Source organism: Hibiscus syriacus, unplaced genomic scaffold, assembly GCF_006381635.1.
Source record: "Hibiscus syriacus cultivar Baekdansim isolate YM2019G1 unplaced genomic scaffold, ASM638163v2 tig00110160_pilon, whole genome shotgun sequence".
Classification (NCBI taxonomy): Eukaryota; Viridiplantae; Streptophyta; class Magnoliopsida; order Malvales; family Malvaceae; genus Hibiscus; species Hibiscus syriacus.
The window spans coordinates 533972-546937 of NW_024062608.1; the positions used below are offsets into that span (position 1 = coordinate 533972).

At 35.7% G+C, this 12966-nt stretch overlaps 1 protein-coding gene across 2 annotated transcripts; it reads right to left on the bottom strand.

Annotated features, from left to right (window-relative positions):
* Positions 1–11387: 11387 nt before the first annotated feature.
* Positions 11388–12739, bottom strand: LOC120216367 (zinc-finger homeodomain protein 6-like). Of its 2 annotated transcripts, XM_039213810.1 has the most exons (2): positions 12296–12739; positions 11388–12253 (listed from the first exon to the last, which is right to left on the bottom strand). In XM_039213810.1, exons 1-2 carry the CDS (start codon positions 12498–12500, stop codon positions 11487–11489), a joined length of 972 nt encoding a protein of 323 aa, XP_039069741.1. In that variant the 5' UTR covers positions 12501–12739; the 3' UTR covers positions 11388–11486. The 2 variants fall into 2 exon arrangements, with proteins under 2 accessions (XP_039069741.1, XP_039069740.1); XM_039213809.1 differs by having other exon boundaries at positions 11388–12739.
* Positions 12740–12966: the final 227 nt, after the last annotated feature.

A 12966-nucleotide genomic window follows, 5' to 3' on the forward strand; every position in this document is an offset into this window, starting at 1 on the left:
CCAGACACTTCCATTTAAGAATGGGTTATGTTAAAATCAAAAAAACACCATCCTTCATTTTAAAAATATACTTTTCAAATCAAAGTTAGAAATTGTCAACTTAAACGCTAATTAATTAAAAATAAGAAAACTAATTTAAAGTTTATTTCTGAATCTGAATATAAGATATTTCCCCTTTTAAAATGCATGGCGTGACTCAAAATAGAAATTAAAGTGTCAAATTAACGGGAAAGAAATGGTCTTCTTTCAACCATAAGCTTATTTTCTTGGACAAACACGAGACTTTGACGGTAAACTTTTTCATAGGGTAACGAAATATACATATTTGTATGATATTCAAATTTGAATGAAAAAAAAAATCCTTAAGGGTGAGTTTGGTTTACTGAATATAAAATTATCAGTGAGAATAAAAGATTATTGGGGAATAGGATTACTAGAAATGTTGTATTTTGTGTTTGGTTGGTTTAGTAGGAATGTAAGACTATAGTGTTTGGTTAAAATAATAAAAGATTATTAGAATGTATATTTTATTAAATTGTCCTTATTATATATATTTTTTAACAAGTTGAATTTTATTATAATATTACTATAATTAATTTATATTTTTTTAAAAATTTAAATTCATAAAATTTATATAATTTTTTTACAAAATTGAAAAGATAAATAGGTTTAATAAAAGGGTAAATTTTTTAACCCTTGAATTTTATATAAAATTTTAATTATAGATTTTTTTTTGTAAATCTAAAATAGTTTAAGGATAAATTTATAATTTAACATTAGTAAAAATTTTATTATTCAACGACAGAAGAAATATATTTTTTAGAAAAAAAATTTTAAGAGTATTTTAGTCCAAAACGCCGGTAATCCAACAATACCTAAGAGAATGAGATAATCACATTTCCGGTAATATTCCCAAAAAATCTACTATTGATAATAAAAGATTACCGGAGGCATGGAATGTTGGCAAACCAAACAGGAGAATGAAACGGTAATAAGATATACCTGAACCAAATAACCTATATATTTAATTTAATTATTGTTAAGTCTCAATTTAAATATGAAACGGATGATGGGATATAAAAGACTTGAGGACTGAATTAGGTGAAATTATTAGCCATAAAGAAAGCCGAGGGAGAATTTTAATAGAATCAGTTCATTATATCATTTTTAGTTAGTGAATGAAAGTCATAAATTTTAAATAATGATTATTTTTATTTACATATAGTAATTCACCTTTAAAAAATAATATAAACAAATATTATTGATTAAGATTATATATAACATGATAAGTCGAAATCATCGAATAATCATCTCTTTTGAGGGGGCTTTGGAAAGAAAAAAAAAAGCCAACTAGGACCATGGGAAAATGACTTTCCTGTCCATTTTCGATTGACGCAATGTCCACCATAAACAATTTGTTTCCCGCTAAAGCAAAAAGGGCGCGCACGCGTATGTATATTTAATATTTGGTTTAACATCAAAAATTAACTTCTACGATTATTAAAATTGTCACTCTAATTATCATTTTTAGAGTATTTTAATTTCTAATATTTTATTTTAAGATAAAAGAATCCGTTTATGGATAAAAATTGTTGATTAACAAATAGATAACATTAAAAAATATCTTTTACCCTAAAATAAAATAGGAAAGATTAAAGTGCTCTAGAAATAAGAAAAAAGAGTTAAAATAACTATTCGATCAAATATTAAGAATCTTTTTATCTTAAAATAAAAAGTTAGGAATCAAAATAATCCAAAAAAAGACCAAAATACACTTTTTGATAACCGGTGGACTTAATTGTCACATATATTTTTATATAGATGCTTTAGTTTTGTACATATTACTAATTTTTCAAAGGGGCTAAACATCCAATTAACCCCTTACTGTTTGAGAGCACATTGAAATATTTTTGAAGGACTAACCAAATCTTTTTTTTAGGGGGGGGGTTTGGCTCATCAAACAATTTGCAAGTCTGAAAGAGTAAACGAGTTTGAAAAAAAGAATCAACTACTTATTTGCAAGTTGAGAGTAAAGAATGCTAAAACATAAATATGATGACGTCAATCAAGTCGGAAAAAGAGATTAAAATTGTTTATATACCCTGTATAAAATTCTTTTAATTTTACATATTTTTAAGTTATTCGATTGAATGAATTATAAATTGAGATTAATTGATTATCTTCTCATTTTTTATTGTTAATCTCAACATTTTATTTCTCTCATCCAATAATTCTAAAAAATATAAAATTAAATTAATTTTATACGGTATAATTAGATCATGCCTGTATATATATATATATCCAATAACACTGATTCTTGTATGCAGATGTTTACTACCACATGTACAGGTATTAACTGGAAGCACCGAAAGTCAAAGTAAATGAAACAGGTTTTTGGAGACGATTTCCAGGTTTTGATATTACCTACTATTTTCCTCACAAATATTTACTAATTTCCTCTGTATTTTCAACCTTTGTAAATTGTTTTAGATCGGCCCTTCGTATTAGGACTTTGGCGAAGCTCGTAATACGTTTCCCCCCGCATTTTTCAATGTCACAATTATGATTGAAGTGTAATTTTACATATTTCCTTATAAGTAAAATCTATACATTTTGAAATACCAACTGAAGATTGATGTATAATTTCGTTGGGGGTAAAAAGGATCTGTTTTGAAAACCGGACCGGATCGGTCGGTTCAATCGGGAACCGTTGTTTAGTCTGGTTCAATCTAAATCGGTTGAACTGCTATTAGTGAACCGGCCAGAACCGTTGAATCGTTCGAACCGGACCGGCTGAAAACCGGAAAAAACCGGGATTTTTGTTTTTTAAAAAAAAAAATTAAACCAAACAATGTCGTTTGTTAAACGAGCCAATTCGAACTCGAGTATTGCTGAGCTCGACTCGAACTTGAAAACTTTAAAAGTAAGCTCAACTCAACTCAATCTCACAAGCTAAAAATTATCAAGTTCAACTCAAACTCGAAATATAATATTGAAACTTGAACTCAAAAAGGCTTGAACTCAAAAAAAAATTAGAAGCTCGATTGAATCATAAAATTCGAGTTTGATTGAAGTGAAAGAATAGTTCACTTAATGCTCACCAAAAGGCTCTATGATTTTGAATGCCAAATTACCTCTATTATTTATAGAAGTTAGTTGTGATGCGCTTCTATGTTTCTTAGCAATGTGAGATTGTTTTGTTCTCATATTTTTACTCTTTAGACTTTTGGGATGATCTTCTATGTTTCTTAGCCATATGTGATTGTTTAAAAAAAATTAAACCAAGCAATATTATTTTGTTATGATTTTTAACCCCAAATTTATTTTTTAATTATAGTTATATAATTATATTTATTAGTTAATATGTTTTACCTTAAATATTATGTTGTAGTTAATTTGAATCATTTTGTTTCACTTGATTTTATGGTTTTTAACTTATATATGTTATGACTTGCTTTGAATATGACTTGTGATATAAAAAAAATATTTTTTATTAAGTATTTTTGGTATTTTTATTTAATTTTTTAAATAATTATGACGTCGTCCGGTTCTTCCGACCGATCGAATCGGTTCAACCGATTAAACCAATAAATCGATAACATAACCGGTTCGTTAACCGATCCGGTTCGAAAACCATGCAAAAAGGAGTGCTAACACAATAAATGAAAAATGGCTACTTCACGTGGCTGGGAAAATGATATCTGGCAGGTAATTAAGTGTGTCAAGTTACTGATTCATGAATACTGATTGATACCTGCAAGTTGCAACAATACCTGCATGCGCCGTAACTCACCTGTTCAACTTTACACTTTAAAGCGTTGTTGGATGCTTCACGCTTCCTATTGCTTAAATATATCCGCCCTCGTAAAACTATACTTTGCGCTTAAAATTAGTCATCTAATTCAATTCTCAATTTTTTTTAATAGTTTAGATTATTATAATATAATATTTATTTATATTTTTTTGATATTATAATATATAAACTCTATAAGCGTAATTATTCGAATTCAAAATCTCTAAAAAAATAATACTTTATTTGACCAATAAGATTAATTCAATTATCAAAATATTAATATTATGCAAGTAACATTATTTTATTAGTATAGACATAAATTTTGACATTAAATATTCATCTAAATTTGTTGTAAAGTTTATTTAAGTTAGTAGATCTAAATTTAAATGTTTATATACAGCGCATCAACAATTTGATATTAACATCTTAAAATAAGATAATAGTATGATAAATACATTTTATCGGTTAGTCAATCTGTTTAATTTTGTTCACTCATACTTCCTTAGGTTGTGTTTAAGATCCACTAAAAACATTCTTATCTTTATTCACTAGTTTGTATTCGTTCAATTCATTTACATGTCTACCTATCATGCAAGACCAACACGGAGTCGAGGCAGGGGCGAATGTATGTGGCTCTCTAGGAGAGCCACTGCACACCCATTATTTTGATAAAAATGTTAAATTTTGGTTTAATTTATTAATAAAAATAGAAAAAAATAAAAAAAAAATTACATACCCAAATTTTTTAAAATATGAGCATTAAAATTTTGGACGCCTATTTTTTAATTTCTAGATCTGCCCCTGAGTCGGAGGGATTGTCTATTCTTTGCATGTCTATTTCGGGTGGCATATGAGCAGTGATCCTAACTTGGTGTGGTGTCTACCAAAGAGTGCAGAATTGATGTTGAAAGTTGAGATGGACTACGACTCACTTGAGAGGTAAAAAATCCCTTATTTTACTTTTAAGGATTTCTTTGAATATTTATATATAATTATTTTGGGAATAATGAAATAGAAAGTGTTTTAAAATTTTAACTAAGAATAAGAAAGAAGTTTTTAGTCCTATTAGGGAGGTTATACATTTAATAGTTTTCAAGAAGAATATAGTAAAATTGAACCTTCACCCACATTTGTGTATAACGTAGAGGTTCAAGTTCGAGTTTACTCTTTATTGTTTCGGATGTATTCGTTGATCTGTAACAGTTTGTTGTTGTTTTTTAAATATATATATATATATATATTAAAAATTGTTTACTTTTGAGTTTTAGCAATCCTTCCTCAACAGCAAGGGCAAGGAGTAACAGAACAAAGTTCTAATGCCATGGCGCCAACAACAACCTTGCTTTTAAGTACACGTTGCGTGATGGCTGTTCTTCCCAAAACAGCTAGTGTTATGTATGGCTCATAAAAAGTCTCGTTGTGGGGTTACGAATTATGTGGGTTGGGGGTATGGGGGCGCAGCCCCCGCGGTACGGTACAGGGTTGATTTTGTAATTATGTACCAGGGTTTTCTATTATAAATAGAGATGTAACCTAGACCTAAAAAGATCATTGAATAAAACTTCTAGCGTCGCCTAGGCACCGAGGACGTAAGCACATTGCCGAACCTCGTAAAATTCTCGTGTTCTTTCGTTTTCTTTACCCGTTTTCGTCAACAATTGGTATCAGAGCTCAGGAGCAAAATTCGAAGTCGCGAAATTCGATGGTCAGGGTAACTTCGGATTATGGCAAACGAGGGTGAAGGATCTATTGGCGCAGCAAGGGATCTTGAAGGCTTTGCGACCTACAAAGCCGGCGTCGATGGATGAGGAAGATTGGGAAGAATTGCAGCAGCGAGCGGCAGGAACCATACGATTATGCTTGGCGGACGAGGTCATGTATCACGTCATGCATCTATCGTCTCCAGACGAAATTTGGAGGAAGTTGGAAAGTCAGTTTATGTCCAAATCCTTAACGACAAAACTGTATCTGAAGCAGCGGCTGTATGGGCTGAAGATGCAGGACGATCACGATTTGGCGCAACACGTGAATGTCTTCAATCAAATCGTTTCTGATCTGGCTCGGCTTGATGTGAAAATTGAGGATGAAGACAGAGCGATGATTCTGTTGTGTTCGTTGCCTTCCTCTTACGAACACATGGTGACTACTCTTACATATGGGAAAGAGACTATCAACGTTGAGGAGATTACTGCAGCCTTGTTGGCTCACAACCAGCGGAAGCAGAATGCAGGGGAAAGCTCTCAAGCCGATAGCTTATATGTCAAGGGTAATCGAGATCGTGGACGGAAGCCAGAGAAGGCAGGGTCCGGGAAGCGGAATTCCAGATCCAAATCCAGGGATAAGAAGACGATTCACTGTTACAAGTGCAAGGAGGCGGGACATATGAAGCGAGACTGTCCGAAGTTGAAAAAGCAGACCGATGAGAAGCGTGATGGCTCATCCAAGTCTGTGAACGTGGTCGAGGATGATACTTCTGATTGCAGTGAGGGTGATATGCTTTCTATTTCAACGACACAATTGACGGATGCTTGGATTCTTGATTCTGGATGTTCTTATCACATCACGCCAAATAGGGAATGGTTTTCGACATACAGGCCGGTTAATTCTGGTTCGGTTTATTTGGGTGATGATCGATGTTGCAATATTGTTGGTATTGGTGATGTCAGAATTAAGATGCACGATGGCTCCGTTCGGACGTTGAGTGGTGTTCGACATATCCCAGACTTGAAGAAGAATTTGATTTCCTTGGGCACTTTGCACAAGAATGGTTTTATCCCTAAGGCTGACGAGGATAGGGAAACCATTCGGATTGTTAAAGGAGCATTGACTGTGATGAAAGGCAAGATGACTGCAGGGAATATCTACAGATTGTTAGGGAGTACCGTTGCAGGTGGAGTTCACTCTGTTGAGTCCTGTGATGATACGACAAAATTGTGGCATATGCGCCTTGCTCATCTTAGTGAACGTGGTATGGCAGAATTACACAAGAGAAACTTGTTGCATGGTGTCAAAAGCTGTAAGCTCGACTTTTGCAAGTATTGTGTTCTTGGTAAACAGACTAAAGTCCGTTTCAAGACTGCGAAGCACACAACTCAAGGGATTCTTGATTATGTGCATTCTGATGTATGGGGGCCTTCCACGACATCGTCTTTGGGTGGATCTAGGTACTATGTTACTTTTATTGATGATTTTTCACGGAAAGTTTGGGTGTATTTTTTGAAACAGAAATCTGAAGTTTTTGAGAAGTTCAAGCTGTGGAAAACTGAGGTAGAAAACCAAACAGGACGAAAAATCAAGTGTTTGCGGTCTGACAATGGTACGGAGTACACAGATTCACAGTTCCTACAATTCTGTAAGGAACATGGGATTCAGAGGCATTTTACAGTGCGCAAGACACCACAACAGAATGGTGTTGCGGAACGAATGAACAGGTCGTTGAATGAAAGAGCCAGATGTTTGCGGTTGAATGCGGGGCTTCCCAAACACTTCTGGGCTGAGGCTGTTAACATGGCATGTTACCTTATCAACAGATCGCCAAGGGCATCGCTGGCTGGGAAAGTTGCAGAAGAGGTATGGACTGGTCATGATGTTAGTTTTGATAACTTACGGATTTTTGGTTGTCCTGCTTATGTGCATGTACCTGCTGATGAGAGATCCAAACTTGATGCAAAATCGAAGGAGTGCATTTTTCTGGGTTACAAGAAAGGTGTCAAAGGATTCAAGTTCTGGGATCCAGTTGCGAAGAAAGTTGTGATTAGTAGAGATGTCGTTTTTGATGAACAGTCTATGTTGCAGCAGAAGCAAGACACGACAGTGGTAGATTTCGAGCAGTTTCCAGTTGAGAAACCAGAAACTTCTCAACCGACTTCTGGTGGTTCCACTACGGATGATTTGCAGGATTATAGTCTCGCCAGAGACAGGGTGAGACGGACGAATATAAAGCCTCCGAACAGATTGGGTTTTGAAGACTTGGTATCTTTTGCACTTACTGTTAGCAGTGATGATCCAGTTACTTTTCATGATGCTGTTACTAGTCAGGAAAACGACAAGTGGATGGCAGCCATGGTTGAGGAGATGGAGTCTTTGAATCACAATCGCACATGGGAGTTAGTTCCCCTTCCTGAGGGTAAGAAGCCGATTGGTTGCAAATAGGTGTATAAGAAGAAACCAGCAGTAACAGAAAAAGAGGGGGAGAAGTTCAAGGCTCGTTGGTAGCGAAGGGTTTTTCACAGCAGAAAGGAGTTGATTATGATGAAATCTTTTCTCCTGTGGTCAGGCACACTTCAATCCGAGCAGTACTTGCATTGGTGGCTAGTTGGGATTTGCATTTAGAGCAGATGGATGTTAAAACTGCTTTTTTGCATGGTGATTTAGAGGAGCAGATCTACATGCGGCAACCTGAAGGTTTCACTCAACCTGGAAACGAGCATTTAGTTTGCAGATTGAAGAAATCTTTGTACGGGTTGAAACAGTCTCCGAGACAGTGGTATAAACGGTTTGACTCCTATATGATCAAGATTGGCTACAACCGATGTGAGTATGATTGTTGTGTCTATGTTAAGAGCCTTGATGATGGTTCTTTTATTTTTCTATTACTGTATGTTGATGATATGTTGATTGCTGCGAAGAACATGGATGATGTTATCGGTTTGAAAACTTTATTGAGTCAGGAATTTGATATGAAAGATTTAGGTGCTGCAAAGAAAATTCTTGGAATGGAAATTTGCAGGGACAGAGACTCAAGGAAACTGCGGCTATCTCAACGGGGTTATGTTGAGAAAATGCTAGAAAGGTTTGCGATGAGCAGCGCAAAACCAGTTAGCACTCCATTGGCGAATCACTTTAAGTTCTCATCAGAACAGTGCCCCAAGACAGATAAGGAAGCTGAAGATATGGCAAAGGTTCCGTATTCTAATGCTGTTGGCTGCTTGATGTATGCGATGGTATATACTCGTCCTGATTTAGCTCATGCTGTTAGTCAAGTTTGTAAGTACATGTCTAAACCTGGTAAGCAACATTGGGAAGCAGTCAAGTGGATCTTTCGGTACTTAAAGGGTACTGTGGGACATGGAATTGTTTTTGGGAGTCAGCGGGATAACCCTTTGGTTGTAGGATATGTGGATTCAGATTATGCAGGTGACTTGGATAATAGAAGATCTACGACAGGGTATGTGTTTACTCTTGGTGGAGGGCCTATTTGCTGGAAGTCTACTGTTCAATCTGTCGTGGCACTATCTACAACTGAAGCTGAATACATGGCAGCGGCTGAAGCTGCAAAAGAAGCTTTATGGCTTACTGGTTTAGTGAAGGAGTTGGGTGTTCAACAAGGTGGAGTTCAGTTGCTTTGTGATAATCAAAGTGCTATTCACTTGGCTAAGAATCAGGTGTATCGTGCTAGAACTAAACATATTGATGTAAGGTTCCACAAGATCAGAGAGTTGGTTGCATCTGGAGAGGTTTTGTTTCAGAAGGTACATACTGATGAGAATGCCGCTGATATGTTCACCAAGCCAGTTACGACAGACAAGTTCAAGCATTGCTTGGACTTGTTGAATGTTTCGAGTTGTTAAAGAAGCAAGGTAACCCAACCCACATTGAAGTTTCCAAGGGGCAGGATATTTGCCAAGGTGGAGATTTGTTATGTATGGCTCATAAAAAGTCTCGTTGTGGGGTTACGAATTATGTGGGTTGGGGGTGTGGGGGCGCAGCCCCCGCGGTACGGTACAGGGTTGATTTTGTAATTATGTACCAGGGTTTTCTATTATAAATAGAGATGTAACCTAGACCTAAAAAGATCATTGAATAAAACTTCTAGCGTCGCCTAGGCACCGAGGACGTAAGCACATTGCCGAACCTCGTAAAATTCTCGTGTTCTTTCGTTTTCTTTACCCGTTTTCGTCAACAGCTAGCTCCCTTAGCCACACGTTGCACATTAGAACGCCACGTTTCAGAACCAATTTTTTTTTAAAAATAACCGATAAAATATATGTTTGGGGGGGTGTTTGATCTTGGTCTTGTTTACTTACTGCACTGATTATTTTTTCGAAGAAACAAACAAAATGAAGTGAATATTGCATGACAGAAGGCCAAAATCATTGCAGAAGAAAGCAAGAGCAAGGTGTTGTTGAAGCCATTCAAGATGCTGGGGAGTGCTCTTTTTTCCGTTTCTTTTAGCCAAATCATCGGCAAACGCCTAAAAGTATGCCACTTCTCACTCGAGAACTTGTACATGTGAAGTTGAATATTTGAACCCATTAATCCTAGACCTAGATGGAATTAGATGATCATCAAGTTATTAACAATATCTTTTTATTCTTACTACCTTTTAGGTTTTTCTTTTAACACTTCTGATTTTAAGGTTTGAATTCCAGTCCTATGCGATCGGTTACTTATGAGTTTGCACTGAGCTTAGCTAGAAGAAGAAGAAAAAAAACTTAAATTTTTTTTAATTCTATAGTGTAGTGAACAATTTTAGAAATTCCCTTCTCAATGAAGGATAATATTCTCCTTAATCATTGATCAATACTTGAGTCTCAAATGGATCATCTATCATTGAATCAAATAGCACCAATTATTTACCTTCTGAAAAGAAAAATGATACCAATTATTGAGTTAAATATTCGTGTGATCATCCATTATTGAACCAACACATCGGAAAACCATATATAACTGTATCAATTATTAAGTTATTCGAAGGTTGATTTATATATGTTCATTTATCTACACATATCCTATGGGGGGGAAATCAAGAGAAAGATACTTCACATTAGATGCGACTAACATAAGAGAAACAAGCCAATCTTACTAATTTTGCAAGTGATATAATCAAGAATTTTCCCTATTTCCATCACATCTGCTCCTAGAAAGAATCTATCAAGTAGGATAAGTCTCTTCAATCTTTAGTATAGCAATAATAGGGCCAACTAGTCAAATGGTTGAGTTTTAGTTGCCTTTGTTTCATTTCACTAGCAAAAAAAAAGGGGGTTTCGGCCTGTATAGTAATTGGTATAGGAAAATTCCTCACCATGTAAAATGGGAAATTATGAAGAAATGAAATAATGATAGTATGTATTAATCATATCAGCATCATGAAAAGCCGTCAACTTCCGTTTGGCCCGGCTTTATTTCTAGAGGGAAAATAGAAGATTTCTTATGGTAGGGTTGGAAGCAACCAAAGGTACCATGAATAATGGGACACATGCACTGTTTGGGAGGGAAAGAAAGAGGGGAAATTTTTCCAACATTTATCTTTATCTTTCTAGTATCATTTGGTAGAGCACAAGGTTCTTAACTTTAAGGTAATGGAATCGAGTCCCACGGAGGGCATTTCATAATTCGGAGGTCTCTTACGGAAACTGCTCTCAACATGGTGTTGGGACAGTCTACTATCTTACCTCCCTTACCCCATACATATGAGAAAAAGGGACAACCATTTATTTTTCTAGCATCATTGTCCATTCTAACTTGTTTTTGACAACGTCTCTAATTAGGGAATGTATATGTTTCAGAACCAGTTTCAGAAGATGTGTTTCTTTAATAAATTTTTTTTTCAGAAGTACTTCAAATATTTATGTTTTTCAAAAGTTTGTAAGAAATGTAACATGTCAGGAATTAGAAGAAAACAAAAGAGGAATTGTTTAAGTGAATCGTTTACTACTTTTCAAGTGTTTTAAGAAGGGGAAACAATTTGATCTTACATTTGTTTTTTCTTCATGGCTTGTATATTGTTGTGCATCCAAACTTTGAAAACCTGTCTCTTTACTCCAACTTGAGCACAAAAGTGCTGCAATTCTTGTTCATCTTGCTTTTGGATTCTCCAATCCAACTTCTCAGCAAATTCCATCATCTTAACTTTTTGATCTTGACTGAACTTTGTTCTAAATCTCTTCTTTGATGACTGTTGAATAATATCATGTGATGATTGCCCTCCCTGATGGAACATATTCAGATCCTCACTCAAGGATTCCGTCGGGCCACCGCCATAGCCGCCATCACGACCGAAGTTCATCATAACGGGCGCAATCGGTACGGGGGAAGAAGAACTACTGATGGATAATCCAAGCGAGAATCTTTGTTGATTAAGAGGGGTTGGTTGTTGAAGATGAACAACACTGTTCTTTCCTGTATGGTAACGGCTGGGTGATGCTGGTGCATATTTTGATTTCCCATTGATCTCTTTCCGGTGGAAATTCCTATGGCATTCACAGGCTGCGCACTTTAAGGCTCCCATGGTGCCTTGTTCTCCACTCGGCATGAACTCGCCACAACCGTCCACAACATGTGTCCCCCTGCTGGCTGCATGGTTCTTCAAACATTCTCTATACCTAATCAAAGGATCTGCAGAACTTACTGGTTGAGGCGGAGACGTTGGAGGTGGTGGTAGTGGGCTGCCGCTTGATCTATTAGCTCTTGCACCACCGGCTGAAGCTGATCCTGGATCTATTTCAGGGTCTAGATCCCTCCTGGGCTTGCTTACCTGTATCTGATGATTCGATTCAGGGTTGTAGAGAGGGTAATGGTTTAGGGTTTGTGTTGGCCTTGGATTGAGGACTTGTGAGTCACCATGAACACTTGAATTTATAGGTTGAGAAGAAGAAGAAGAAGAAGGATAGACTTTTGTGGAAGAATCCCTGTTGAGTTTATTATTATAACTAAAAGAGCTTGGCAATGGCATCCCCATCTCCTTATCTTGGTCTCTCAGTTCCATTAACTCTGATATTTTTTTCTAATGTAAAACCTAGATCTAAAGTCTTTGATCTCAACAACCCCTTTATTAAACTAAAATATAAACTATTAACTTAATAGTGTTTCTTTTCAAACCCCTCATCATCATGGAAGTACTGCACAATTAAATCAGTAGCTTAACCCCAAAATTATGTCCCTTTCTCTCTTATTCTGAATTCCACGTTTTAGTGCTAAGCCCACCATCTCATTTCATTAGAACTTTCGTTTTCTCTGTTCATCAAGTCGTAAGAAAGTGTATAAGACAAATGAAATAAAAATATTTTCTATAAGTAGGTAAAGAAAAAGCATAAACTCAAACTGAGAAATGACACTATACAAATATGAAATATGGGACCCTTAGCTCCGGCAAAAAACCCTACCTTGATTGAGATCACTGGTTAATTAGTTTGGTCATGTAAGAACTCGCCTAACTGCACATTGCAAAGAAA

Bases quoted from the DNA above. Each gene is read 5' to 3' on its own strand.
- LOC120216367 (XM_039213809.1), bottom strand. From the start codon at position 12,500: ATGGAACTGAGAGACCAAGATAAGGAGATGGGGATGCCATTGCCAAGC.